Here is a 24,776-nt window from a genome sequence, read left to right as displayed (position 1 = left end):
GATTTTCAAGTGTTAGGATTGTAGTGAGCAGCTTTTACAGCTTTTACTTCACAAGTGCATTAGATCTTATTTTTAAGAAAAGCAAGAGTACACTTTTACAAAGAAAAATAGCATTTTTATTGCCTGCAAAATGCCTCTAAAAGCAGTAGTGTTCAGCCTAGAAGAAGCTAGGACCTCTATTCCCTTCACCTTTCCCTGAGAGCAAGGAAGCTTTCTGTTTGCATTAGAACCAAGAGATATTTTATGGAGCAAGAAAACAGAGTTCAACTTTTCACAGAGTTGATTTTGTACTGCATAAAGCATTTACTGCTGCTGTCAGCAAGAGTAAAATTTACAGTTGCCAGAAAGTGTAAAAACTCAAATGTGCTCTTGGAAAACACATAGTGAACTGCATGTGAAGGAGACACTAAAAGCATGTTTCATTCCATTGCAAAACACACAGTTGATATGAAAGGGACATCAATATCTCTTATTCTGTCTTTATTCAGAGAGAAAGAAATGTGCATCTGATTTGGAATACAAGAGGCCAGTGGATGGATGCCTTTAAACAAGCAGTTTACACGTTAACTTACATGCACACCATTGCCTGGTGGCCTGAGGTGCCCGGGCTGGGCTCCAGCATTTCTATGCTTTCCAGCCAATGTCCACACCTCTGGAAGGCAAAGCAAGCCAGGGTTTTACTGCTGCAAGTTTTGGTGGGGAAAACATTGTTTATGCAGGGAAACTGAATAGCTCAGCAAACAGTAGAAATAATGTAGAGATTTCAGTTACAGCTGCCTGGTCACATACAGCTTTTGTAGATTCTTAGTTCTTGTACTTAAAACATTGATTTTCTTGTTGGATTGGATGAATTTTAGTTCAGCTCTTGAAAAAGTAGGTAAAAAGTAGCCAGTGTTCCTGGACATACCCTGAAAACATCGCATCCAAATTATCATGTGTATTTTATGTTGTATAACAGCTGAGTGACTGGTTAGCAAACAGGAATGCCAGCAAAAGGAAATTCAAACCTGAGTTCCTCTAAAACATCTATAGTCTTGTGCCTGTGATACTGAAAACCTATTCCATACAGTATATGTTTTTATAAGTCTCTGTGTAGAGAGTAGAATGTACCATACAAAACCCGTGGGCCCTGACGCTAGGAAGATAGATACACATTAAATTTTTAGCACCTGAGTATCGTCCTTTTGTATCTGTATGCCTCGTTATATTTTTACATTTCAGCATGTGCTTACATGTTTTGCAGAATATGTCAATAAGCAGTTGTTTGAAAGTTCTCAGCTACAGCATTTCACTTTCTTACATCTTCATGAAGAGTTTTATCTGTAGTATCTCTTTTCGTACATCATAAATAACTGTTGCTAAGCTTTTTTACTCTCCATTCTCTATGAAGTCCTATCACACTTTGATTGTTAGTTCAGAAACTGTCTTCTCAGAGGAAATTCAGTTTTAGCCTTCCCTTGCTGTTATCTCAGCTTCCTTATATCTGTCTGCATCAGGTCGAGTCTGTTTGGAAAATAACAATTTTGTGTGTGCTCTTGGCAAGCAGAATGAAACTCTGTCACTCCCTGTTGCACTTAACACACTTTCTGCCTGTCAGACCTCCATAGACCTTTTCAGTTTCTTTTCTTGTAACTTATGAGTGCATGGACTTCTGTTATTATAGCCTGCCACTTTGCTGACATTGAAAGGTTTGGTCACTGCAGCATCACAAAATAATCCATTGTTCTTGGGCTTTGTGGTGCAGCATGCTACTGACTAAATTCCAGTATTAATTTATTGTACTTATGACTTGTTTTTGCAGGATATTTTTAATATTTGACACCACCAATAGTTAGTCAGACTATCCATATGGCACTAAAAAGCAAGTCAGTATTGATTTACTAGTTAGTAATTTTGAACACAGCAATATTTTCTTAGACATGGATTTAAAAAAGCTACTGTACTGCTAAGCATCTCATATACATTTACATAAATTCAGTTGTGCTAACGGTCAAGTCAGGGCTATGATGTATCTTTCCACATGTATATTCTTCATATCTTTGGATATCAGTTCTTTACAGATTCTCATAGGTTCACTGGTCTTTTTGCTTTTTCAACATATGCATGCCGCTGTTTTTAAAAAGCAAATCTCAAGTATTTTAGGATAGGAGCCTGTGCTACTTCAGAACAATACTCTTATGTCTCACAGCACCATGCAATGCCATGCAGCAGCTCAGGTCCCAAAAGCAGTCTGGTAGCCCTGCACCTTAGCTGGACTTGGTATCTAATCAGCCTGGATGCCCTCTTCCTATAGTAAAGATAAGCACTTGGTACAAGCAAAGTTTTCTTTGACTCCTGCTCTACTTCACAGAGTTATTCTATGACATTTAATCATGATTCTTAGAAGTACAGCACACCGTCAACTCCATCTGATGCCACAAAAGAAACAGAATTTCAATACTTTAAAATAAGCCTGAACTGAGCCATAGTTTTTGAAAGTAAGTTATACTGACGCATTAGGTAGCTGATTGATGCTTCATGCACTGGAAAAAAATAACAGAAAATATAAATGAAGAGCAAGTAAGAGGAATCCTTACTTTGCTGTTTTGCTCTTTACGTTCCAGGTTTCTATATTTCTTTCACGTGCTTTTTCCAGTATCTCATTTTCTGACTGTACTTTTATGATATTATCACTTTCCTTTCCTGCAGTGGTGGTAGTCCATAGCTAGAAGGTACCATGAGGCCAGCACTGCCTTAGTGACTTTCTCAGTATCGAATCTGAGTATACGTAGTTCCATTCTTGAATGTTGATTGTTTCTAACCTTTTAAAACAAGTAAGTTTAATCCATTAGAATTAATTGCTTTAGGTCAGATTTCTTCAGGACATTAAAATTGCTCATCTATTTTAAGGTTTTGGTTGAGAAAATGACATAATGCCAGTCTTATTCAGGTAGCTCTTGATGCCCATCTCTGACTTCAGCTATATCTACTGAGACTTATACTTGTGCTGTCCTAAATAAGGACTTTGTTTTGCAAACATCAAACTAGATATTGATTTATAATAAATCAAGTGAAAAAAAAAAACCGACATCACATTCATTTCAATCCCAGCAAAAAACTACAAACTTTCAAATGAACTTATTATGGAGCCTTCGCAATTGTAGAGAATATGTATCATTTTGTTTACAGGATCAAAGCAACACGGGGCAAGCTACGAATGAGATCCCATTAGTTTTAATAGTGCTTTTTTTATACCAAGCTCTGTCAGATAAACTTTGGGTTTCCTGCTGTGAAAGGACGTATTAAGTGGGTCTTCAGCTTTAGATGAATGCTGCTCTTTTGTACCAAGCTCTGTCAAATGAATTTTGGTTTTCCTGAGCAAGGACATGTTAAATGGGTCTTTTAAGCTTTAGATGATAAGAATATATCAAATGTGCACAACTCACTAGACCCCTACATTTGTTTTTAGGTTCAATGGTAAATGGATGGGGTTCTGCGTCTGATGAGGACCGTAACTTTTCTAGTCATAGATCTAGTGTAGGTAGCTCCTCAGATGACTCGATCTTTACCAGCGGCAGTTTTGCACAAGCACTGGTTGCAGCAGCAGATAAAGCTGGTTTTAGGCTGGATGGAACCAGTCTGACAAGAACAGGTTTGTAGATTCAAAGTTGATGCTTTCTGCATGAAGGGTGTCTCTGCCTATTCTTCTCTTCTTCTCAGTGAACCTGCGTCTCACACCTGTCTAACATGCATGTAATAAGGTGGATGGAGATATTTTTATCAGTATGTTTTAAATGAAACCTTGCATTAGGTTTCGTTTTTAGTGATTTGAAATAGTGAATAGCATAAGCTTTTAATCTGCACCTTCAGTCTGCTGCAGTTTCCCTCTGTGCTGACTCTGCTATAGATTTACTGACATATGCTCGGTTTAATATTTTGATGAAGAGATCACTAATTCTCCTGTGCAATCTTTTGATGATTTTGGTTCTTGCAAAATCTCCTCACAATCATTCACATTTTCAGTGATGAACAACATATTTAAACTATTATCTCCATCCCTGCTCTTCTGTTGCATCTCTTCTTGCAAAAGTGTATTTTTTCTGTGAAGTTTTTCTAAGCATGGGGTGGATCGGTGTGCATTTATTGTTAACAATACAAACTGTTTAAAAGCCTTTTTAATAGCTGATTTAAAACCACTTAATCAGTAAACATATTTTGATAAAATTTAATTTTAATTATGCCAACTGAATCTGCCAAGATAAGTGCAACAAAGGTAAAGTGATTATTGTTTTTGAAAACAGCCAGTCTTCTAAAATGAATTAATGGAAAGTGAGCATAACTTAGTTCATGTTATTAAAGCTCCAAAAGTTTTATTTCTAGTAAAAAAAAAAAGTTATTTTAAACTATTCTATAAAAATGAATGTATTTGCATTTGCTTTGTCTTATCAAAATAGCAGAAGTAATTAATTATTTAAATCCACAAATCTAATAGCAAAGTATGAGCTTGGGTCATGTTTTCGTTATGCCGTCTCGGCCGATTCCTGCCCTTAGGTCCCACAATGTTCCTATCATTTAAAATTTGTTACTGTTAGTCTGGTATGAAGTCTGTCCTTCAGTAAAATGTGTACATTTGTGAGAAATGTCTCCACAGTTAGGGCTGAAACACAGGCTTTCTACATGCAGTAACTTCATGGCAAACACTGCCTTATAGGGACGTTAGAAATGAAGAAAGGAATCAGTGGCAAAGTCCTGTTTGGCCAGCAAGGTACAGGGTGGACAGATACAGCTTTTCTCAGATCACTGAGGCTTTTGCCATTGACTTTGATCACCCTTAAAAGACAGTTATTTCACTGTTAAAAGTAGTTAAAACTCTCACTTGCTTGTTACAGTAGTGGGAAACAGAGTAAATCTGTCTCATCATTTTGAAAAAACAAAGCAAAACAAACCAAAACCTGATGTAGATCTTCATTCATCTACTATGATGGCCAAACTGTAATTTAAAATACACTGTTTTGCTTGAAGAGTCTCATAAATAGTCTTGAATGAAAGCAGCAAATCCTTCCCAACTTTTTTTTGGTGGTGTTCTTAGCTTCAGTAAAAGCTAATACTCAAATTCACCCAGAGGTAATTTGGCTTGTATCAGGCCACTGAGAAGTGTGGCTTCCACCACAGACACACACATAACAAAGTTAAATGGGCACATAAACACACACTTTTAAATAAATATAATTTCTTATTGTAGCTATGTAAATGGAACATACAAGGAAAGGATGGCAACCCTCTTGTCAGTTATATTTTCCCAGCTTAATTAGGTCACAAATACATTTAAACTGAGTACTTGCATGTAATCCCTCAGACAGACTGCTAAAGTTTAGGGTATCTAAAGTATCCAGCATTTGTGGTAGAGATTTATGATTATTACCTTCTTAATCCTTAGTGATCCAGCAGGCAAAACAGAAACAAAATAAAACCCTCATGTAAACAGATAGCCCTCCCCTCTTTTCCTCACAAAAACCTAAGCAATGGACCTGCTGCACCATAATAAACCCTGCATCTTGCAAAATAGTGTTTTATAGTGGAGAAACAGCAGTATTATTTCTGTTCATTGGTCTGGAGGGAATCTGAAGGTCCTGATTCTCTATTCCTTTGCAGTCTGAGTTTCACCCATTTAGAACAGTGTGAGATATTGTCATTGATATGAAAGGAGAAGTCCAACTTGATAGCCTCACATAAGTGTGTCTGATTTATGAGCATAAGAGGCTCTGGTAAATCTAGGTGTATGGTGTCTCTCCTGCCAGACTGATTCCAGTTTCCAAAAGCCATCGTGTGATTTGCCATGAAGTTCAGACAGCTTTCCTTTCTAACACCCTTGGGAAATTAAATCCGTAGATTCATTCTTCTCTCCACTTACACACTAAATCTACTACAGAGAGGGTGACACTGCTCAGCAGTTCTTACTGGAAGGGCTGCGTACAAACACAAGAAGCTGTAATCAGTTATCAGGTGCATTGAAAAACGTGTTTAGGGAGCCTGCACATCATTTGTGTTTGCCCCATGTCTGATTTAGGTCAGTGCTATTTATTTTTCCTTATTTTCATGGAGGTATAAAAAAGAGAATGTTTGGTGCCTATTTCTTGTTCAAACCAACATTCTGAATGAATAATCACATTTCTTTAGTCAAGAGAATAAGTGCAAAGACTCTTTGTCCTGCGCTCACTAGTTGCATGCTGCGGGTTTATTTTAGCAATACATCCGTGCAATGTGCTATGAGCTAGGATGGAATTTCTTTGCATTAGTGTTCTTTTTATTTCATTTTAGATGAAATTTTAATATTTTGTCCATGTCTATTTTACTGTTCTGTCCTTGTCTATGAAACAAGGGCTTGATGTCTTGTCCTTGTCTGGCTGCAGCTCTGCCAGCTATAGAGGTTAATGTTTCCAGCCTTTCCCCAAATGGTTATTACTGCTTTCTCCCAGTTCCAGAATTAGCTGCTTGGGTGGGTGTTCTGTAACCCATTTTAGTTAAAAATGAACCAGGTTCACAAAGACATACCTTCTATTTAAGTTCAGCTGGCCATGGGGAACATCCACATGAGGGATTCAAATGTGGTAACTTCCAGTCACTGTCAGTGACATGCAGCTGGGAGACAAGCCTGCCTAAGAGCAGTGTCCTCCTCAGGGTGCACATCAGTGAGAAGGTTTTACTAGGAAACGTAACTCACAGCAGGGTAGATCCTGTTCTAAGTTAGCCAGAAGATAAAAGAACTCCTTACTATTTTGGTGTCAGTTGCCACTTCCCATGAACTCTTAGACAGTTTGGGCCTAAAGTAGCATTGAAAGGGCAGAACTTTTGACATTCTCCTCTGCAGGTAGTATAAAAACATTTAAGACTTTGAAGTACCAGTTCTAAGCAAATTAAAATATACTTGTCAAGAAGGACATACAGATGAAAAAGGAAGGTAAAAGATGGTTTCATCATTTTTTATTAAACAATAAGCCTAATTAATTAAATAAAAACATCAAAATAAGAGGAAGCGAATGTAGTGAGGGGACTGTGCTTCAGCTGTTCCTGCATGATGCTTTTAATGATCGGCTCCATAGAACAGCATCAAAGATTATTTTTAGGAGAAACATGTAACTTGATTAGTGTATATATATATATAAACATATATATAAAAAGATGTGAGGAATAAATTTAGTCAGAATGCACTATTTTTTTAACATCTAAAACCACTGAAAATTAACATGAACATTTTAGCATTTAAATATACCTCCATTTTTATTTCTTGAGAAAAGAGAGCTCTTAAGAATACAAACCTACACTGTTACATAGCTTGTAAAATCAGTTATGTTTATCTCACTGGAGTTACTCCAGATACACAGTGCATATGGGAGCCCCTAAAATGAAAATCTGGCTCAGCAAATGTGAAGGTGGAAGGCAGGAGGAGATAAATTTGATATGATTGTAGAACTGTATTCCTTCCCTGCTCAAGGCTGAGGAGTTGTTATAACACATCCGTTCAGCACACAGAGCAGGTACGATTTACATGGCATACAGTAGTTTTATCACAACAGATGGAATGATTTTAATTATAAAAGTTAAAGATAAAAGAATGCCAAGTTTTTCACTTCACTTGTTTTGGTGTGTCTTAGAGCAGTTGTCATCAGTGGGTACCTCGAGGGGACGCTTGCCTCTGAGAGTTAGACCTGATCTAATGTTGCAGAACAGACGTTAATAGAACAGCCCATTTCAAGGCAATAACATTGGGTTTTTTTCATCTGGTTTCTCTTTTTCTTTTAGGCAAAGGATATCCTTCCTCTCAGAGACCTCGACCAAGCAGTCCTTTTTCTACTGACAGCAACACCAGTGCAGCTGTCAATCAGAGTCAGAGGCCAAGGCCCACTAAAAAACACAAGGGAGGACGGTTGGACCAACCTTCCTTGCCTCATCGTAGGGAGGGAATAACAGATGGTAAGTGTTGTGGTGAAGTCCCTGATGATAACCTGCGACAAGCAGTGGGAGAATATAGAGTAATCTTTTAAAGAATATACATTATGGTGTATTATTTGCTTGGTGAAGTGGGGTTTCCAGGTTGCTATATGAGCAACATGGCAACACTAGCATTGTGGAGTTTGGTTGAGTGAGTCTTCGAGGAGCCTTTCTTTGTTTTAGCTCTGAACATGTTAGCATCACTTAGGTTTTCTCATATTTCAGTAACGTACCCATAAATGACTGCATTAGATGTGAGTTGACATTAAAAAAATGGCCCGTGGTTAATTTTACATTAAATGAAAGTAGCCACCACAAGCAGTAGCAGTATGCCATGAATTCCTAAGGAGAAGGGTAGGGCTAGTCCCACAGTGCTTTGGGTTTTTGTGCTGGTTTTGACAGCTGCCCAACAGTTAAGGTAATACATGCTACACTTTTCTCATGATTCTGCCTCATGTCTTGTCCATGCTTCTTCGTTCCTGACATCCGCTGACTTCAGCGGCTGTGTTTCTCCCTTTTACATCTCCACTTCTTTCTGACCACTGCTTCCCATCTGGAAATTTCAGGCATGTTTATTTTGCTCTTTTAATGGCTAAAATAGCTAAGTCTTCAATCATCTTTGTCTGCCTCCTCTTGAGTTTGGCAAAGGATGCAATTGCTGCCTGTAACTCTTGGAGGAGTTCTGGTTAGAAAGGTGGCTGGCTGGCTGGCTACCTCCCTTTCATTTCTTCTGATCTCGGTCCTGGCCCCTGTAGTTGTTGAAATGATCAGAGGGATAGGCCAGCAAATGGAAAAACAGTGTTAAAGGATATCTGTAAAGCCATGCAAATGGAGATGTGATCACTTTCCTCATGCTTTTAGTGTTTAAAGTGGTGCAATTCTGAGAACTACACTGTCCCACCTGCCTCAGTGGCTCTCGTAACAGTATCTGGACCATGGTAGTGCGTGTGATGCCATTGAGTCTATCTCCTGTGTACACCTGGACAAATCTTCCAGTGAACGGGGAAGGTAAAAATTACTTTAGATTTTAGTATAAACATCTTCCTTATGATAGTAAAATTTACTTGAGAGTTGTAGAATCATAGAATATCTCTAGCTGGAAGGGACCTATAGGGATTATCAAGTCCAACTCCATGATCTTCTTTGGACAAGTAATAAATAGATTTGATAGATAGTATGTTTAATTTGAGGTTTTCTTTTATAATGTGCTACTTATTACTCTAGGTGCATGTAGAAAAATATATTAAGAGCTTTCCAGGTGGACTGTGGCCACTAAAACCACCAGAGCTCCCCTCTCACTAATGTTTTATCAGGTGTACAGATCAGGTTTTGCAGTATGCTCTGCCAGGTTCCCTGTTTGCCAGACCATGAAGGTAGAGAAGAGATTCCAAAAGAGAAAGTGCACCAGAGGGTTACACATCATGCTCTGTGACTCAGTCTCACTACCATGTTATTTGAGGATGCAGCTTGAAGTAGCTTAGACTCCACTCATATGGATCTGAATTAGTTTAAACATTAATGCCCTACCCTTGTGGGTATATTCCAGAGGCCTCCCTGCTGCACAGATCTATTAAATAGATGTATCTATGAGAACAGTAAATTATGGGTGTTGCTTGTGGTGCTGGCAATAAACTTTCGTTAAGTTAACCCTTCTGCGTGACATACCCTGTCACCGTGAACTGTAAGCCCTTTGGGCCACAAATTCTGTGTATGTGTGAGTTTATGGTGCATTCAGTATGATGGGACCTTAATACTTCTGCTTTGGAGTACTATTGCTATAGAAATATTTAACAATAACTTGGGTAGCAGAAAGTTAACAGGATTCTGGTTCAGGTTATGAGACAGATGGAAATGTGACTCCTCAGGGAGTGACTCTGTCATAAAATCTGGCTTTGTTACCACCCCTAGGAAAACAAATCACTGGCACAGGTAGAAAGAAATGTCCTTATACTTGTAAGTTCTGTAACTTGCTTCTTTTCCCAGTTAATAATGAGAGTCTGTGCCAAAGCTTGATTGGTGCCTGAATCATTTGGCCAATGTTCTGCCTTCTAAAGGAGAGTTGGGGTAATCCCAGGCTGAACATCCATCTGCTTCTTATCAGGCTCTCTGATGTCCTACAGCTTCTCAATCACAATCCCTCCATTACTAAATCAGTAAGACCATAACCTCTTCACCAATGCACTTACAAATTGCTTGGCAAGTTTGATAATCCTGCCATTAGAGGCTGAAAGTAGTAGTCTGGATGACATCCCACTGGCCTTGTCAGTTACCAGCTCAGTGAGGGTTATCTGGCATCTGGAAAATAAATGTCATTTAGATGGAACTACAGTGATAATCAGTGAGAACATTCTGTATATCTTCACTGAAAATCCCGCTGAAGTCTCTAAATTTCTTGTTTCAAAAGTTCTCTGAAGTGCTAGACATGATAGAACGAGTTGGTTTGCCTCTATGCGGTAATATGTCTGCCTGTTAGGGACTGAGACTACGAGCTTGTCTGGTGTCTGTAACTCCTTTACTAGCAGTCGAAATGCCAACCATTAACTGTCATGTATGTGCATGCTTGCAAGTGTGTGTGGAGACGTGCCATAGTCACATGTGGACATGTTTGGCTGAGGAGAGGAAAGGAAAGGCAAGACAGTTCTCTGAGGCACTGCAGGAAGAAAACTCATGACTCCAAAAAACAAAGGGTCATTATATATGCCCAGGCAAGATAAGAGAGCATATTTAGTAATTTACCAAAGGCAGAAGATTTGCACTACGGGATTTAAGCTGTAGAGCAAATAAAAAGCCACGTTTCCAAATGAAGCTCTCTTCCAGCTTCTTTAATTAAAAAGGAAAGTTAGGTGTTATTTTGACCACCAACCTGACTGAGGCTGAAGGTGAAAAAGCAAATGGTTTAGTCAGTTGGCTAGAATTAGAAACCGTTCTTACAGATCTTCTCATACGTGTCTAGCATAGTTCACTCTGTATGCAGGCTGGAGCCAGCTTGTATTAATTCCCCAGTACCTTTAACTCTTCTAGAATTGTGTGAAGCTTCATTAAAAGATAAGTTTCAATTTACCCACAGATCTAAACCACACAGAGAACTTTACAGACACAGTTTTTCATTTCACATCTATGCATAAGGCAATCGTTACACCCATTTTGTGAATGGATGAAAGCAACTATGTTAACAGTAGATCAGCAGCATAAATCTACAGTAATTCAAGGAGTTGCAGCTAGCTGTATAACATGCAGTATCGTTTATGTACAAACCTTCTTTCATTCTCAGTATCTAATTAGTAACAACTATTAGGTAGCAATTTCCAGAGAAGGGTACTGTATGTTAAGAATTTTAATACTGCAGTAATTTTGACTTTTGTTTTTTGCTCCGATACTACTTAAAAAATCTGTTTCTGTTGAAGGGTAAATATTCTGTCTTGGAAAATTGCATTGTCAGATGTCATGTTATGACTGTGTTCATTGGATTCAATGCATTTCCATAAAGTGCTTATAAATCACAACTTCAGTAATCTCTATTTCAGACTGCACAAGCAGATGTCAGTGATGTGGTTCTCTACATTAACTGGTTATGATTGCAGTGAAATCAATTATAAGAAATGCTATTTTGGAAGCCAACACTATAAAGCAATTTTAACGTTGGCAAGATCCCATACCCTCCTGCTTCCATCTACAGTAACTCATGTATAGCCATTGTCATGAAAGGTCACATCGATATTCATAACTAAAAATTTCTCAAATTAATTAGTGCTGAACATAAAGCATACACCAAGCTCACTGACACACTGTTATAAGGCTGTTCTGGCCACAAGGCAGGTATCTTAATCTGGGATGTAGCACTTCAGCTGTGAACAAAAGTATGGGAGCAACATCTGATACGACTACTTTCCCTTGTTGACACAAATAACCCACATGTCCTCATTTATCTATAAGAGACAGTGTTGATGGAATGACATCTCAGCAACTTTGGAAGTATTTCTGCCCCATATATGAGGTATGAGTACCACCTCTAACAGCAAGGACATGAAAAATGTCTGTGTAGCATTTTATAAAGCCAGAATACAGACTTTGAAATAAATTCCCTCCAAAGGCCTCCTCACTGATTTCTAAAATGAATTTCAGTTTCACTCGTTAGAAACATCAGACTTTCCTGCAGCCAAAGCAGAGGTTTACATTTCCATGTCTATTGTTGAGCCAAGTTCAATTCCTTAATAAGCCTCCATAATACTGTAAGATAAAAAACACTCGAAAGCAGGACTTACCCATATCTAATGTAACCTAACACAGGCTTAGTGAAGTTAGTGGGGCTGCACAGATTTATTTGGGCTATGAATTACCCCAAACCATAGTTATCAACAAGTGTTCTACATATAAAATATGTATCAAATATGAGAGATTTTTCATTACAATACTAAAGTTGCTTCCCTTTTCTGTTTATTTTTATTTTGGTATGGTTGGTTTGTTTCTTAGTAATATGAGGCTTTTCTATACTATTATAAGTCTGTCAAATAAGCTTGAAAATCTTGAAAGATTGAAAGAAAGATGAAAGATGAAAATCTTACATTTGGAATTATAGTTAACCAGATTCTATAATTACCTTGGGTCAGGGACTAATAAACAAAACGTACTTTTGCCTTCACAAATGTGGTTAGAAGCTTGATCTTCAGTTCTGCAAGCGTCTTCATAGTCTGAGTGTTATACTTGAAAAGCACAGGAGTTATTAGAGACCAGGCAAGTGCCTTTCAGTTTTCAGCTGAAACTGTATGTGATCAGTTGTATCTGCAGGACTGCTAAACTTAACAGCGGCCATTATCTTGTCTCTGAAGACTCCAGCTCTTGGCTGACCTTTCAAACAGTACTTGAATAACATGCTGATCCATTGTTTGGTGGTTCCATTTCAACATGCATATTTCTCAGATGTATTGAGGCTTTTCCAATGACAGTAGTTTTGTGAATAATTTTTTTCCCCGATTTTGGGGGGAATTTCATTCATTTTGATAAAGTATATTTAGATTTTGAGTTTAAACCTCGAGGTGAAGGTGAAGCCCAAAATGGGGATGACGAAGCAATCCCCAATATGATGGGGGGAAATTGTCAACTGTCACAGATCACTTTTTCATAGCCTTTCTTGCTGTTACTCAAAGAGCCAGCTGGAGTATACCCCACAGAAAATAAGCCCCATGCTTAGAAATGCAAGTTAGGGCATCGTAATCTATTGATTTTTGTGGAAGTTAGAACTAGCAACACAGTAACCTAAATAAAAAACTAGCATAAGTTAAATCCACATTTCTGTTTAACATGGAATTTCCTCCTTTTAAAATGACCGAAGGAAGTGACTCATACCATTTGCAAGGGGCTTTTCTTTTCAGCATCAAATCACCTTCTGTTTCAACTGAAAAACTTAGTTCATCTAAATCTTATTCACGTTTTTTAGATCTTCCACCACCACCTGACCCGCCCCCTGGTCAGGGTTTAAGGCAGCAAATAGTCCCCGGCCAGCGTGGAGGCTCAGCAGAGAGGAAAGGAAGCTCTCTTGAGAGGCAGCATGCTCCGAACATAGATGAAACAAAGAGCTCCCTGGACCGGCAAGCTAGGACATCACTAGAGTGGCAGCGACAAACCCAGGAGTGGATAAGCTCTACAGACCGCCAAGAGGATTTCAGGAAAGCCCAACACAAACAAGCCTTCGGATCAGGTGTGTGTGTGCTGCACCAGCCGAGGCAATGCAGACGGCTCCTTGACACTGCTCAGCTGAGGGTTTCTGTACCTGGCAGGAGTCTAGGCTCACCTCATGCCCCTCTGTGCCAGCACTGGCAAGGCTCAGGCTGGAAAATAAGAAAGGGCAAAGTGAAATGAGAGCATGTAGTCCGAGGATTTTTCACTCCTGCAACAATGAAATCTCTTTAGCACCTGACTTGGTGCATTCTTTGCAGTGTTTTGGCAATTAATAATGTTTTCAAGCAGAGCAGTGGAAAAAAAAAGGAACAGTTTCAGGCAGGCAGGGAAGGAGAAACAGGTTTTTAGAGTATTTTCTGTTAGATGTATTTATTTATACGTACAGGGACATATTTTCTACTTCTTGCAGCCTGTTTCTAAATTGGCAACGGCTGTTTTTGCATACCTGCAAGAAGGCTGATCCTTCTGAGCTGCTGACATTCCTTCCAGCGGTATTTAAAAGTCTTCCATTTATTCATGGATATGACCAAGTAACGTTCATCTCTTAAGCCTAGCAAGATGACAGCAGAGGTTTTCATCTTTATACAGGGCCTGCTCATTGCTGAGTGCTGGCTTTATTTCCTAACTGGGTTTCAAGTCTGTAAAAATGGTGCAGGAGGTGATGCTGAGCTGGAGTTGGAGTTCTGTAATACCTGCAGATTCCTTATCTCAGCCTGACCTCAAGGAAAAGCTGCTGTTTCAGCTTTTACCTTCATACTAGGATATTTCCTTTAACCTACTAATCACGTTATCCCAGTGGTGATTAGTGGTGCAAGAGGACAATTAAGAAGATTAAAACAAGCAAAAAGAAGGATACTAGATGTGGTGTTTTTGTAGGGCTACACTGTTTCTTCAAATATGCCTGTAGCTTCCAAAGTAACACTAGAGGTACTCATATTCATCTTTATTCTACTATTAATGCTCCTTGTTAAGCTAGCACACTAATATCAATGACATCCTAAAAAAACAAAGTAATGTGAGGGCAAACCTGTCATGGGGGCAGGATTTACTGAATATAGACCTCCTAAGAAATATTGCTACCCATATTTAAAATGTAAATATTTTAAATAAAATTCATATTTTAAAATATAGCAATAATTGTACCACTAAACCCCTGAATATTTCAGCTGCATAAACAAATGAGTTCATGTTGTGAAATGATGATGTCAAGTCAAGGTTTAAAAATAGTGTGTGAAATTCATGCTACTTGGTGAAATGGCAATTTTAATTACAATGTACAAGATATATGAACACATAGAAAAAAGCTTGTGTGTACTTTATACATCTAATTTCTTTGTAAATTATTATTAAGGTTGCTTCTCTGACCTGGTTAGCAAGAAGTCCCCTCCTTTTCCTGTGCTTCATAAGCGTGCAAATAGAAGTTGTCAGTTATTCTGTGATACATTGAAGGTATACAGTAGTCAAATTCTCATCTGCAGGACTTGCATTTATCTGTCCTTAAATAAAAAGAATCTGATCTTGACACTCCTAGTGCATAGAGAAGCATTGAATTTAGGGCTGAATTGATTACAGGTATCTTGTTCTTGTCAAATTGAGGATGACCAGGGCAATTGCACATCCTTTGTGCATGACAGAGGATTCCCTTAGGAGAATTAATGTTTTTACCCATCTGAGGGGTTCATAAAACTTGTGCACAAGGTGGGCCAGAGCTTCATGTCTGTCTGTCTGTCTTCTCATACCAGCTTCTTGCGCAACAGCTTCCTTGCTCTGTGTTCTTTGATGGATTTTAAAAATGTTACTCTTGTGTGTGATGCTTGTTTATATTACTAAATTCAGGCGGTTCAATGATATTAATTGTACTTCTTAATGATAAAAGTCTCTGGAAATTTATCCTGCCCTACTTTTCAATATATTGTAACATGACTTCCTCATTTATCAAGCTATCAGCTGCCATAAAATATCTGTTTGCAGCATGGGGGGCTTCATTCAGACATGACCATGCTGTGACTGAGTTTCAAAGCAAGACCTTTGGTTTGCAGTTGAATAGAATAAAAATACCTGATTCTGGAAACTGTGTTTCCACTGGTTGCTTTCAGTATAAACAAGATCACTGAGTTCCTGCCAGTGGCTTCTTTGTAGAACTGCAGTTACAGCACATCAAATATGACATTCTCAGCTACCTCTCTAAAGAAAGTAGTGCCTACATCAAGTTGCAATAGTTTTGATAGTGTTAAAAACCTTTGGCTTATCTTACGGGGTATAGGAACATTGTTACATACATATATCCTGATTTCATAGGGGCTAGAATTATAGCTTCAAATTAAAGGCTCACTATTTCAAAGAGAAAGGCATTGGCAAAGCCTCTCCGTATTCTTTGCAAGACTCGGGCGCAGGGCACTGTTCTGAGTGTTTACTAAATATGAGACCATTCTAAGGACTTAAAGACAACTACCTTTCATGTGCTAGAATGTTGTGGAAAACTTAGTCTTTAATGTCACAGTTGCTTATTTTATGGATTGTATTTATTTCTGAGGGCACAACAGATAATTTAACCCACCATATGCGCTATAATGATAATGCACTTTGTATTTATTCAAGGTCGTTTTTTCTCAATATTTCATTGAACCCAAAGGAGGCCTTATCCTGAGTCCACAAACTAGAAAAACAAATCAATTGACCATATATGTCATTTTCGAACTCTTTTGCAATGCTTGTGACTTTTTTTCTCATCCTGTAAAAGTGTATCCAGCTTTCTACTGAACTGATTTATGCTGCTTGCTTTATTGCTGCCTTAATGCAAGCTGTTCCATATTTTAGCCAGCCTTTGGAAACCAGGTTTGCATCTGATTCAATTGCTAGGGCTTGATATATAAAGAACAAGTAAAGTAATTTAGAAGACTATGGCTGTTAAATGCCATTTTATTGTGTCTTTTAAATATTTCTGTATATTTCAGCAAAAGCAACACACAGTTACAGCACGAAACACCAATAATGCCCTTACATCTTGCAGCGCAAATATTTTGGTCTCTTGCACAGGGCCAGAGGGAGATACTTTGCGCTGAGAATAAAATCAGCAGCCTGCCCTCTTCTGCGACAGCTTTACCTTACAATTGGGTTCTCTTCAATAGCAGATCACATGAGGAATTCCCATGTCCTACTCACTTGTGGCGTTAGGCACAAAGAATAAAATCCCTTGTGCCCCTGCTGCACCTTTGCAAAGGCTCCATGATCGTGAATAAAAGCATTTTCATCTCCTCTTTCTTTCCAGCCATCCCCACCTACTTTTTCTCCTGTGTTCCTGACCTCTGTCAAAGAAATTCTGTTTCCCCTCATCAGGTTTTTTATGAGTGAAGACAATGTGAAAAGCAAAATAAAGAAACCCCTTTAAGTCCATATTCACTTTAAAAATGTAAGATTCAAGCAGGAGATATTCCACTGATTTCAGAAGGGACAATTCCTGTGTCTAAGGTTAAGCATGTATATTCATATTCTTTCTTGAATCAAACTATATCTAGCAAAGTCTCTTTCTTCAGCTTATGAGGAAGCGAAAGTGGATCATACACAGCAAAGAAATAAAATAGTGCTTCTATTTAAGTGTTAAATCAGTGCTGCTGTTTTGCTTCTTAAGTTAGGATTATTACAGCAGTATTTCCTGGAAACTCTAATCAAATGTGATGGCTTGTTTTACTTCATGCTATATGAAGGCATGTAGTCATATGCTTTATCAGTGTTAATCCTGCTCTTGTGAGCAGTTCATTATTACAGGTCTTCACAGAGGAAGAATCCAAGTGAGCAAAAATAAGCCTTTTGCTTATAATGGTACGTGAAACAAGCTTCAAGAAGATTTACTCACCCCAAATATTACAACTACTACTACTATGTATAATATATTTTCCAATGTAATTCACAACCAGTTAAAAAAATCTTTAGTGTACTTTGCATTGTTAGAAATTACTGAGCTGCTGGAAGCAAATTAAATTAGCTGATATTGTAGTTCTTTATCTAAATTGATTGAGGTTAGCATAATTTAAGCTCACGAAAAGGAAAAAGCACATTCATGTAGGCTCAAAGCAAAAGTCCAATCATAGCTGCATTGTTTTGGAAAATGTATGTGCATCAATTTTTATTGACGTACCTATGATTCATAATCTATTACTTTGTAATAAATCTAGGCTTTTTATAATTAATACAAACTAACTTATGAGTTTACATGAAAGCAAGATTAAATTCATACTAATTTCTTTGTATGTGAGATACAATACTGAGTTGTGTATTCCCTTAGGTAAAAGTGCCATGCTATAAAGCAAGATAAGATATCTGAGGGCAGGAATTAATATGATGTCCATAAAAGAATAGCTTGTTTATTCCTATTTGTAGGAATTTATTTCAGTTTGTTTTCTTTTCTAGAAGAGGCACTCGTACCATATAGTAAACCCAACTTCCCATCCCCTGGCGGCCACAGCTCTTCAGGAACAGCTTCTTCTAAAGGATCGACCGGACCTAGAAAAGGTGAAGTCTTGCGAGGAGGTCACCAACGCAATGCCAGTGACCTTCTCGATGTAGGCTATGTGGGATCAAACAGTCAAGGACAGTTTACTGGTGAATTATGTAAGTTTATATCTAGCTACAGTTAAAACTCACAAATAGGCAAAAAAGAGAATAGTTATAAATCTGTTGTGAAGAGAATAGGAAGTTGAGTGTGGCTATCAGATTAAAATTTACACAGAACTTTTTGAGGTGCTTGTCTGTGGTGACAAACGAAGTTCTGTTCTTGGGTTGGACTATTTAAAATCTGTGTAAGCCATGCCAGCGTTATCTGCATGGTACACTTTCTAGTGTGTAATGCTTGTGTAACACTGGGAAAACTGAAAAGAAATTCTTGTCACTTAGAATTTTCTTGTCAAAGTGTGGTATGCTTTTCTTTGGCAGTTTTTCTCAGAGGAGTGAAAGAAAAGGGTGTTGATTTTGCCACACATGGTGCCAATCTTGTGATGCTTCCTTGATGAGTAGTATTCTGATCTTTTTGACCTTAGATTCAGGTCCTGTTTTTTCAACACTCTAGCTCAGTTTTTTAGTTGTTTATCCCAACTCTAACTTCCCAGGCCAGGGGAATTGTTTTCCAAACTTTTTTCTATTGTCATTCAATATCTGTTAAACCTGGTATAAAGCTATGTTAATGCTGTGTATGTGATGGTAGTACCAGATGCCAAATGTTTGACTCTACTATTTGAAGCCGTGCACACACACTCCAGCTAGCTCAGGCGTACTGGTATGTTTATCAGTAAAAGCAATGTAGCTGTTGGCGTGCCTGCTTCTTATTTGCTGAAGTCAAACCCTCAGTACTTCCTGACAGTTACTTCCCAGTAGCTCCCCAAACCCTGAAGGTGCTGTCTCAGATACAGTGTTGGTAAGTGCTGAATTTTAGCATCCATGGCTTTTCATCTTAGAAGCAATTAGCTCTCTTCTCCCAACCTAATGAATATTCATCCTGTGTTGCAGTACTATTGCCATAGGCTTTGTTTTTTGTTGTTTTGTTTGTTAGTTTGGGTTGTTTTTTTTCCTCCTCATTACAACCTCTTTCTTTTTGTTTCTCTTTATAGAGTAGTTGAGAAGACACATTGCAAGCTGCTCTGATGGACCATCAGGTCTGAACTCATGGAAGTGATGACACTAAACAGTGCAATGAACATTTTCTTTATTTATGTACTATTAAAAGAACTGTAAATGCAATGTAAAGACACACAGCCACACATATCCCACAGATATTTTACTTGTGTTCTTCTCTTTAATACACCATCCACCTTAAACTATTCCTTGTCAGGAGTATATAAAAAAAGAAAGGAAAAAAAAAAAAAAATCACCCTCCAGGATGAAAAGAATTTCCTTCTGTATATAATTTCTTTTGTTGCATTGCTATGCAAGCTCACCTTCTTTTTAGCTATGTTCATATTCATGTCTGTTTTTACTGGTCTGTTGTACTATATGTGAATTAATAGGCTGTGGTGCCATATATTAACTTTTAATTGTGTAACTTTTATGTTTAAAGTTTGCACTGCAATTTTATTTGGTGATAAGCACAAAACTCTACTCCTCATGACATGAAGAAGAAAAAAAGACTGAATGTGTGAAGATGGTTTACGTAATGTAAGCTACTTTGGATAATGCTGGATGTAAAGCAGTATGTTAGGTGGGTTTCCATTGGGGTGTAGAAATGAGAAAGTGACAGGCAAAACTGATGTCAGTGGAGACATCAGAGACAGATTTAAATCTTTTAAAAGCAAGCAACATAGTTGCTCTTCCTATTTAAGAAGGGGTCAGAAGCTGGAAGTGTGAGATTAAAGAGTGAATATGAAAATAAAAGGTAGCATGAGATGGCCTAGACCCTTTCACTAGAATGATGCCCTTAGTATCTGTTTTCAGCCATCCCATGCCACTAAGTAAAAGGAAAGAAAAACAAACCTTGCTACAAACAAAAGAACTTAAGGTGTTTCACTAAAGCTGTTTTTATATTGCAGTTTTAACGAGTTATTACCATTAATTTCTCCAACCCAAAATATAGACAGAAATTTCCCAGGAGAAACAAACAATATAAACACAAGGAATACCTAGTAAGTAGTTAAGGATGCAATTTATTATAAAGACATATTCAGGCTGCTTCCAAAAAAATTGAAGTATCAGAGTATCAGAGTATCTTATTTCATCTTTCCAATACATGTACAGTACAATAGAGGATAGAGCTGCACCACTGAAATTCATGACATTAATTGTTTTAATGCAGTCTAAACAATCCTTTGTATTTTATTACCTGAAATCTGCAAGAGCTGAAGCTGGATCCACTAAATTCACAATAAAATGTTTAAAGTTTAGAAGGAAAGCAACAGTCAATTATTTTTGGCTCGTATTTAAGTACATTCCTGGCAATACAGTACATCCAAAAAGTTAGGTATAAGCAAAGAAAATCTTTGACCTGTGTTTTAGTGAGTGGCTTCAAACCCTACTATGATGAGGAAATAACGCATGTTTATACACTTTTTGAATAAACCAGACTCTGTAAGTGGACATTAATGACAGCATCCTGTCTCTTCATTAATTTTCATGACTTTGTCCAAATCTTCCGTACCTCTCAAATCTCAATGAGTCAATTGTCAAGCTTTTCTTAGAATACTGTATGTGGATAATCCACTCATTTGATGCTTAATTTAAACATTGCATCCTACAGCTTATTTCTGTTAGTTATCTGACCGTGAACACAAGTTTCCATTTGAATACCCTTTTCCTATAACCAGTCTATGTTGTTTTATATATTGCCTTGGAGCTCACCAGTATTAAGGACACTTTTAGTAATGACAGAATTTTAGAAAAGTAAATTACAGTGCTAAATATGTGTTGCTTTTCATTTCATTAACTTGTTCCATGATAAGATAAAACACTACAGCCATCAACTATAACTCAGCACTATTGACTATTAACAATACTAGTTAACTTCCTTAAGGCCAAGACTGTTATTTAGCAGGTTACAAACCAAAAAAAGTTGAGGAAAAAAAGTGTATGCATTTATATATGTGAACAATGAATATATGTAATTTTCCTGCTTGTTAAAACATTATAATGAAAACCATTACGTAAAAGTGTGCAAAAATGTTCTAGAAAGATAAAGAAGGCATCATATTTACATATGTATGTTTTTTTCTTTTGGTATTATCATATGAAGCGAAGATTATTCAGGGTACAATTCAAATTTAATACTCTGGAAAACATTTAACTCAGTCACTGGTAGATTTTTTTTTTGCTTTTAATTCAAAAGCGTGTGCTGAGCTTTGGTGGAACACCTTACTCACTATATTCTAGTCAAAATCCAGTATCATTAGATTTCGATAAAGCCATCCCAATTACTTTCGAATACGTGTTTTATCTCTTCCACTGGAAAGTAAATGTGTGTCAGTATTAAAGCTGTGCAGTACCATGATATTCACTAACTTGTCCATCTGCTTCTGTACATTTTTGTTCATTAATAAGTTGCTTACAATATTACATAAGGTGGTGTTGTGTATCGCAAACTGTCTCCATTATCTTACAGGTGATGTCTCTTCTTTTTTTCTCTCTCTTTCTCTCTCTTTTCTATACAGTGTACTTCCAATGAACCACAGTACATATTTTTTAAAATATGCCATTTAATTTACTATTTTAAAAGAAGTATTCTTCTTTTTTTAAAAGAATCAAAAACATTTATTGTGAATAATGTGTTTAAAGAAAAGGGATGTTGTGGCAGCACTTAGAATTGTTTTTTAATTTGTTTTTTTTTAAAAGAATACCTGTTTATTGGCTACAGTTTGTTCACGAAAAAGTATGACCTCTTAATGTGTTTCATTGGTATTGTTAGTGCAGCGGAGTTTAATTGGCATAAAAAGTTGGTTAATAGTACTGTTGAAGTGTGTATTGTATATTTACTGGGGAAAAAAATAAAACATATTCACATTTCAAATCTATGTTAAAAGACCTTGAGTAAGGAGTCAATATGTGAAAATCCAAACTGGGAAAATCAGGCAATAATAACATAGACTGAGCTATAATCATCACTGTCCACTTACAGGTGACAAGGAACATTTTATATGCTGGTTTTTGAACCAAGCTAAGAGCTGCCTATAAATAAGCCTGTGGTAAACATTGCCTGTCACAGGGATTTCTGTTTAAGGCCCTGTCTATATTGGGAATAGTTGTACCAATGTAATTGCATTGATGCAGCTATTCTAGTGACACATCTTCTGTTTATAGGCATACTATCTCAATGTACAGTAAGGGCTGCAAGTGCATAGCTTACTTAAAGTCCATAAACCAGTGGATGTGTAAAACCTGTGTTCAGCAGGTCTGAACCCTTGGACTTGGGGTTTTGTACTGGTGGAGCTACTGCCAACCCAGTACAGAATATCCTCAGAACATATAGGCAGATGCTAGGTCAATCTTTCTCAATCTTTGCATTGAATATATGCTCAATTTTAACTGCAGGAGGGGTGAAGGACTGAATAATAAATTGTTCCATGTGCTTCAGTGGTGTATTGCTGTATGGGCAGCCATTTCAGTGATGCAAACAACAGACATTTCTGTTTTGTTATTTATTATTTCTCAAGTCCTTATGCAAGTCATTAAACCTTTTGAATAACTTCTGGTGGTCATCCAACAGGGTCTTGTTGGGTGACAGAAAATACAACAGAAACACTGTAAACACTGTTCTTTGGGAAAGGAACAAAAGAAAAGGAGTATGGAGTGTTTTGATACCGATTTAGCTATATACCAGTGCAAAAGGGAGACGTGAGTCTGAAATAATGATATGCTGGTTTATGCTTGCCTCAGCCCACGCATTGCCAGCCACGAGAAAAGGTGTGTGCTAAGGTTGAGGAGTAGTCCTCACTGCTGACAGAGGAAAGGTAATTGGGATGGGGGAGATTCTGGCAGGGACTTTTTAACAATAATACAGGTAGCTCCTTTGGCTTTTCTATGATTTATGTAGTTTGGGGTTTTTATGATTAATGGCCTTGTGGAAATTTAGCAGGGGAACTAGAAGGAAAAAATTTGGCCTTTTTTTTGTAAAGACTGGGGAGAACTTTTTTTTGCTGAGGGGAGGATTTTTTAATTTCATTTTTACTTTTTTAACACATTTTGTGTTCCATCCATCTGGAACACATTAGCTACAAATAAATTATTTTTGAAAATCACATGGGCAATGGACGGTTCATTTAGGAGGTACATTGAAATAGCAGGAAAGATGGCAAAGACTAATACTGAAAAAAGGGACACATACACTGCCTTAGAATCAGCCAAGTCCACTAGTTTCACATGTAATTCCAAACTGTTGATAATACATATAAGCTTCATTACTTTTAGTTGCCATACCAAAATAAATGATCCAAAGTCCATAGGAGGCCTAGATCCTCAGAACATGAAATCTGGTACTTTATTTTAGAGGTGTGGTTAATCCAAGCCTTCGGGAGTGGAGTTATGGTCAGTTATGCTGGCTTTAGGCTCAGCAGGTTTCAATGGATCCGTTTGCAAGGTGCCTTGTCAGGCTTCATATATGTAGAGGCAGGGTACTTCACAGAGGATGGAGTTTTTCAAGTCAGGGTATGTCTCCAATGAGTTAGGCACCGTGTTGGTTCACACTGGGACCACTTAGGCAGGCAGGTTTCACATTTTGCGGCCACTTTTCCCAGTCCGTGTCTCCATGCTGTCCTGCTAGAGTCTGTGTACTCAGTGCTACTGCTATCCTATGGGTCTGGGGTGGCTGGCATAGGACAGGGATGCAAGACAGAAAGAGGCACAGTGATGCTGGGGGGCAAGTAATGCTCTGCATGCTTTGAGTGGCTGAACATATACCCTATTAGTTAACAGGGGACTAGGAAACACAGTAGAGCAGTGGTCCCAAACACCTGCCCTGCTGTTTCTAGCTCGTTCCCTCTGTTTGTTTCAGGCTGACCTCTTCCCCTGCTAACCTCTTCACCCAAAATAACAAGTGTGACTTGGAAACATCTCATAGGACCCAGAGGAGATGTAGGGCCATGCTTGCATGCTGTGAATGTGGGCTGGGGATTTGGGGAGAGCTAGCTCTGAGCTCTAGTGGTGGCATGAGGACTAGACTGCTTTCTAGCCTGCCTTTAACTGTCCAGCTATATGAAGGAAGACCCCAGCAGAAAACAAGTTTCTAGAGCGCACCTCACCATTGCAGCATCGCTGCTGGCATACGAGTCCTCATTCAGCCTGTTATAGACCATGCACTGGCTTCTCACCAGATGCTGAGGACTGAAATGGCTTAGGCTGACATTTAGGCAGGTGTGGTTGCTCCTCTTTCTGCAGCAGAATTAAAACCCCCAAAACCTGTCAAACACAATTCTTTTTAAATCAATCTTCAAACATTCTATAAAACAAAGCATTTCAAATGCAGGTTTGAGGATTTTTTTTTTCCTTTTTTTGGTTTTTAGTCTTTGCTACCATTGAAATGATCTATTTATTTTTTCAGAGCTGCTGCACTCTCCCCCCCTGCACCATTCTCCAGTATTTATCTTTCATCTGTAAAGAAGTTGTGGCAGAGAATAATCACATTTGTGTACTTTCTGTTTTATAACTTTAAACAATAAGGTGCA

General features: G+C 37.9%; 1 protein-coding gene across 20 annotated transcripts in view; it reads left to right on the top strand.

Moving 5' to 3' along the window:
- Positions 1–23,354, top strand: part of ROBO2 (roundabout guidance receptor 2) — a 1,073,259-nt gene extending 1,049,905 nt beyond the window's left edge. For 8 of the 20 annotated variants that reach the window (XM_061453979.1, XM_061453978.1, XM_061453980.1 and 5 more), the window contains 5 exons: positions 3,449–3,631; positions 7,780–7,950; positions 13,403–13,663; positions 18,052–18,252; positions 19,245–23,354. In XM_061453979.1, coding sequence (XP_061309963.1) covers positions 3,449–3,631; positions 7,780–7,950; positions 13,403–13,663; positions 18,052–18,252; positions 19,245–19,246 — 818 coding nt within the window. In that variant the 3' untranslated portion in view covers positions 19,247–23,354. The remainder of the gene's footprint in view (positions 1–3,448; positions 3,632–7,779; positions 7,951–13,402; positions 13,664–18,051; positions 18,253–19,244) is intronic. The other 12 variants (XM_061453989.1, XM_061453986.1, XM_061453988.1 and 9 more) reach the window with 5 other exon arrangements.
- Positions 23,355–24,776: the final 1,422 nt, after the last annotated feature.

Source organism: Pezoporus flaviventris, unplaced genomic scaffold (genome assembly GCF_033815535.1).
Source record: "Pezoporus flaviventris isolate CSIRO_AGI_PZ_B2104156 unplaced genomic scaffold, CSIRO_AGI_Pfla_v1 ptg000015l, whole genome shotgun sequence".
In the NCBI taxonomy this organism is placed as follows: Eukaryota; Metazoa; Chordata; class Aves; order Psittaciformes; family Psittacidae; genus Pezoporus; species Pezoporus flaviventris.
The sequence above is the reverse complement of the archived record's forward strand: the minus strand, read 5'-3'. Positions and strand labels throughout refer to the sequence as shown.